The 6,000-nt window shown below is 36.0% G+C and overlaps 1 protein-coding gene across 3 annotated transcripts in view; it reads right to left on the bottom strand.

Annotated features, from left to right (window-relative positions):
* Nucleotides 1-3,997: 3,997 nt before the first annotated feature.
* Nucleotides 3,998-6,000, bottom strand: part of LOC138710251 (gastrula zinc finger protein XlCGF28.1-like) — a 36,990-nt gene continuing 34,987 nt past the window's right edge. For all 3 annotated transcript variants that reach the window (XM_069840953.1, XM_069840954.1, XM_069840952.1), the window contains exon 5: nucleotides 3,998-4,975. In XM_069840953.1, coding sequence (XP_069697054.1) covers nucleotides 4,228-4,975 — 748 coding nt within the window. In that variant the 3' untranslated portion in view covers nucleotides 3,998-4,227. The remainder of the gene's footprint in view (nucleotides 4,976-6,000) is intronic.

The raw sequence follows: 6,000 nt of genomic DNA, 5'->3' as shown, positions 1-6,000 counted from the left end.
CTGTCAACATTTGTATAATCGCTCTTTCACTTAAGAGGCATATTTCTACAATCTGAGATGATGGTATGACAATACTCCCATTATTCTTTCGTTAAAAAAAAAAAAAAATTGTTTACTGCTGGTACATACCATAAATTGAGTCTTTAGATTTATTACACCATATTTTTTTAATGATTTAACAAAACCAGCAATGCATATAATCACATTTTCACAATATTCTGTCATTGAGAATGATGTAAGAATGAGAGAACTGTAATGAATGTCTGCAGTTGAAAGTTCTAAAGAGTCTGATTCTCAAAACACTGAGCATTATTATTACAGTGCGTTATGTGTTTGGAAAATACCATGGGTATATGAGCATCTTATTACTGGACATCTCCCTCTTGTAATATAACTTAAATAAGTTTATATTTAAATCAATGCTTAGTTACAGAGTTTAGATTTACTTATTATAGGCCTACGTTAGAAAATACGTGAATAAGTTTAGTTACATTACAGGGAAGGGGATGTGTCCGCTAAGAAAACGTCCATATACCCAATGGTATCTTCTAGACTCCGAATCCTTTACAGAAACAATCATTTGTGCTCCCCACACATGGCGTCACGTGAACCTGCGTGAGAGGAGCAGCTGCTGCTGCTACTGCTGCGAGAGGTTTCAAATTTGTACACGACACCAGCGCCAATTGTGTGTCTAGATCGTTGCTTACGAGGTTATACAAGTTGGCGCATAGCGCTTGAAATACGGGTCTGAAGTAGTGATCCTAGTGGTTAGCAATTATCTATGGATGCATATTTACTACGTATTGAGCTTCGTGACTGTATATACTAGACTGCTAGCACTCAGTGATCATAGAAACCAAACTTCCATGGTGGACACTATTTCATAACAAATGAACAGATCTCTTTAATAGATGTACTGTAGATCTAGCTCGTACACTGTGAAGATAGGCCTACTGTGCAATAAATGCTATTGTGACGACAGGGCTATTCTAATAAATGGCATCTTGGAAATACAAGCAGTTATCCCGGATTTCTAGCTGTACCATTTAAGGCATCTTGCAATGAAAAAAAAAAAATGAGACTATTGCACAATCATATTTTTCCTAGTGGGATTTAATGCACGCCAACACCAATTTAAAGTGCTAATAAGTTTTTTTTTTTTTAATTCCATTCCAGAAATGCACAAAAATGAAGTCTGAGAAAATTTAACGCTACTCTGTTTGAAATGCTGACTTTCTTATAAAGCGAGGTCCATCAACTATGAATATCAACTGGTGAATCGCATACTTAAGACCATCAACCAAAAATCTGCCGGGCAGACCTTTTTAGTGTCTTCGTAGAGTCAAAGGATTTGATTCTCTGTTGTGCGAGGTTTTAGGGCCCCAGTACCATGTCGTACAACTAGAAATATCCAAAGTTTAGGAGCTATACCTCTGATCCATGAAATAAGATTTCGATTTCTTACCAACAGTTATTCTCCAGAATTGGAGTATGGGTTTGTTGTCTGTATGTATGAGGCAAGGTGCAAATAGCAAATCCTCGTAACACATTCGTCACTTTGAAATTCTCAAATCAGATTTGCTTCTCTGATGGATATGTTTCTCAACAGTACAATATTACTAACCTGAATTTAGAAGTACGTATATGCAGTTCTTTTTTTCTAGAGAAAAAGGTAGTGGCATTCGTTGTAAAATTTATTGGAGCAGATGGGAAGGTGATTATTGTCCAGTATATTGGGAATTAAAGATCTAAACGGAGTTCAGAAGATAAAACATAACTAACCCTTATTTATTATCACATCATAGTGCATCTTTCAGAATAAGTGCAAATTAAACAATTACGTTCGTATAAACCAGCGTTTTCAGACAGAGACTAAACGGAGCGCTCCACTAGACTCGTTGCGTGCTCCGGTGCTTCCACAGACATACGAAAGTTCACGCTCTGACTCTAGCTCCACAACTGGTTTAGGAGCTTACAACTCTGACACTACTGGTATAAATTATCTCAATTAGGGTTAAAAAATAATGGAGTGGCTTGCAAAAAAGGGATTTACTAAACCACATATTAGTACAAAAAATATTTGATTTTCCACAGCATAGGCATTTTTTTCAGTCTGTTTTCCTTTCCTGATTTGCTCTTTCCTTCAGACGTCTTTTGCAGCAACCAAGATGCTTTTTAGCAACCAAGATTTAACATAATTGTCAGGGTTGATACAAGGAATTCTAACAATTTAAAAAAAGAAACAAGTTCCTCATGGTGTTAACTAGCAGAATGATTTCAGTGGAGAAAGAATGAAGTTGAGTTAGGAGAAACCTCACGATATACTGGAACTTTATATTAGAACATTTCTAGGTTCCATGATGAGAAATATAACAAAAAAGGTGCCAGAATGGCGTTCTGGCACATTTTGTCAGACAAAAAGCGTTGCATATATGAACTTGTAAATTTTCAGAAATACAAACAGGAGTCTGTTTCATAAAAGAGTAGTAAAATAGTGCAGTGAATTACTATTGTCAGTAGCTTCTTTTACTAACATAAAAATTTTCGTTTCCTAAACAATTCCAGCATAGTAGTTACCGTAGTATAAACATACAATATTTAATGTGGTAATCATTTATTTTTTCGGCACTCCATAGTGCTTTCGTTTATCATCCAAATCAACGCCATCTACATCATACATAATATATGGAAAAACAAGAACGTGCAGATTATTTACTTTCTGCGAGATATTAAAAAAGTTAAAGATATTGTGTTAGGAAAGTTTACATGTGTTGGCCGAGATTAGAAAAACGCAAAATGGAGTGAAATAGAGGATTTTGTAAGAAACAACACATGACGAAATATAAGAAACTGACATTTCAATTTAATTTTCGTTGCAATGGCATATAATTATATGGGTTAAAATCTCCATATAATATTTAAAGTCCTACACAATCTAAGTTAAATTAATAGGTACCTTCAAAGAAACTGTTATCAATTCTCTGCAGAAAGTGTCTATGCCTTCTATAAATAATTCTCGTTCCGAGTCACTTGAATTAGATGACATTACTAATTACTTTTTTATCTTTACCTAGAGATAATATAACAATAAAAGAAGTATATTTATTTGAACAAAAACAAAGTGGAATGTGACTGCATTTGTCCACTTTCCAAGCACAGTAAAAATACTTGGATTTAATTAGTTAAACTAAACAGTAAATATATAAAACAGAATGACATTTACTACAGTATCTCAGTAAACTGTGGTTTACTAAAATAGGATTTATCTTGCTGTACTTAATAAGTTTATCAAAGATGGTAAATTCTAATTTTATTGGAGTTATTATTTTATACGTCAATGGGAGTGGCTTTTGATATTTCTTAATGACGAGGGAGATTTTCACAGACATTACATTTTTATAGAATCATAGTGTAAATGTGCATTTACACGGTTCAATTTTCCATAAGTTTATGCAAGCGATCTGGGGAAAATGTTGAAAGAATAAGTTCAAAACCAACACTCAATTTAGGTGCACGCAGATTTTATGTCTACATGGTGCGCAGTGTTCAACATCACTCTCCCTACGTGTGTGTGTGTGTATGTATATGTATGTATATATAATCGCAAATACGAGTGCATATATATATATATAAATTGTGGTTGAACACCCCATATGCACTCGTATTTGCTATAAACCTTAATACAGGTAATCGTACTTGCCGCCATTTTCAGCTTCACCAAACAAAACATTTTTCATTTTAATCACTGCCACGTAAAACAATCAGCTGCTTGCTATATAGTACTGTTAAACGAAATAACACAAAAGATACCCACCGGCAATGGGTAGCTTCCAATTGCCACATGCGCTCTCATTTTTAGTGGAAAAGAGCATACAGAATTGAATGCATTTCGTTCACTTTTGCATTCATTGCTTAAAGTTGAAAGAAAAGTTGAACCTTGTAGATGTACTTTAACGGCGTGAATGAATTTTGAATTGTTACGGTTGTGGAGAATATTTTTCACAAACGACTCATCTGAAACCCCTTTCCCATACCGAGTATCATTTATCACACACATTACATTACGAACCCTTGCAAGTGTGCACGCGTGAGTGCCTTCTGAGGCTTCTTGAATGTGAGAAAGTCCTTTCACAAAGATCGCATTTGAAACACTTCTCCTTTGTATGCACTACTACATGCGTTTTCAGATGGCCTGGTCTGGAAAAAGCTTTTCCACAAATACTGCATTTAAATGGCCTCTCGCCTGTATGTAAAAGTATGTTTCTTTAGGCATCCCTTAAGCGTAAAACATTTTCCACAGATATCGCATTTAAAAGGTCTCTCGCCAGTGTGTAGTTTTGCGTGTTGTTTCAGACTTCCCTTATTCAAGAAACATTTTCCACAAGCAATGCATTTGAATTGCCTCTCGCCTGTGTGCACGAGAAGTGTATGAGTTTTAAGATAATCCATCTGTGAGAAACACTTCCCACAAGGATTGCACTTGAATGGCTTCTCGCCCGTGTGTAGGTGTGCATGTTTCTTTAGATTCCCAAATTGCGTGAAACACTGTCCACAGACATCGCATTTGTAAGGTCTCTCCCCTGTGTGCAGAAGCGTGTGTTTGTTTAGATTCCCCATTTCCACGAAAAACTTTCCACAGACATCGCACATGAATGACTTCTCGCAGGTGTGAGTCCGAAGATGACGTTTGAAAGCACGGGAAGTTGCAAAAACCTTACCACAAATAGTACATTTCATAGAACTACAACTTGTATCACTGTGCTTTGAACTGTCAAATCTATAACTGCAAGATTTTGTCTTTGATTTGTCTTCTCCTGTGTAAAGTTTGTCGTACTTAGAGCACTCAAGAAACGCATTGCGTCCTAGTTTCTCAAAGTTATCAAAATTCTTGTGATTCTGTTCTATCATCAAGAGCTCCTCACGTGCAATATTGCGCGTTTCTGACGATACACTACTGTCCTGGTGCACTGCAGTGCTGAAATGAAATTTGATCACAAACTAAACAATAGTGACATTGTTAAAATCACAGTAAATAGCAGCCATTCGAACAAAGATTTTCCCAATAAATCACATTTAAATACTCTATCAATATCAGGTTTTAAGCTGTTTATGTTTGCATTGCGAAAAACAAGCTCAATTTTAATCTACTTTCTACGTTTAACCCCATGGAATCACTCATCAGTGACCTGCTTGGGACATATGATGTAGAACAAGAAGAAAAAGAAGAAAGTTAGCTTCCCTTATGAAAAGGTTGCCAGATTTGGTAAAGCGTATTACATATAATTTGGAAATACACCTAAAAGGTAAAATGATATGCATTTGAAACGATGAGGGAATCGAATATACAAAATGTCCGAAAAATTTACACCTAAGTAGCGTTTGTGCTCATTTACAGTTAAGAAAGGGGGAAAAAAAATATCATCAGATAGGTTAGAATGATATGAATGCCATATACCGCGAGAAAAATAATAGTATGGATTTATTGGCATTGATATCTAAACCAATCAACAGCCATCGGTTAACATAACTTGAAATTTCCATTATCACTCCCATACAAATGATTTCTCAATATCTGAACCGATCCTTTGAGGGCACTAATGGCTATTTCCTTCACAATGCTGTGTGTTAGCCCCAGGTTTTTACATTTGTTGGCAAAGAAGGAGGGTATGGTACCTCGTGCTCGCACCATCAGACCTATTATATCAATGTGCGACAGGCTATATTTATTTTTATAGAACGGGATTGTTGGTTCATAGATCCGTTTCTTTTCACTGTCCACCTCATGCGGTTGATCTGCATGTGTCTCAAATCTGATGGTGGGATCGAGAATGTATGCTGAGTTGCTCTTAATGGCTATGATATCAATTCGCCGAACACTTCCTTGTGTGGCTAGTCCCTGCACCTCTTGATGGACTGTAAACCCTACTTATTGTTCGAGCGGGACTTCACAATTATGAAAGCCATTGAAATTAACATCCTTTCTGTAATCAGCATTGGGGA

The sequence above is a fragment of the Periplaneta americana genome, chromosome 12, assembly GCF_040183065.1.
Source record: "Periplaneta americana isolate PAMFEO1 chromosome 12, P.americana_PAMFEO1_priV1, whole genome shotgun sequence".
NCBI lineage: Eukaryota > Metazoa > Arthropoda > Insecta > Blattodea > Blattidae > Periplaneta > Periplaneta americana.
The sequence above is the reverse complement of the archived record's forward strand: the minus strand, read 5'-3'. Positions and strand labels throughout refer to the sequence as shown.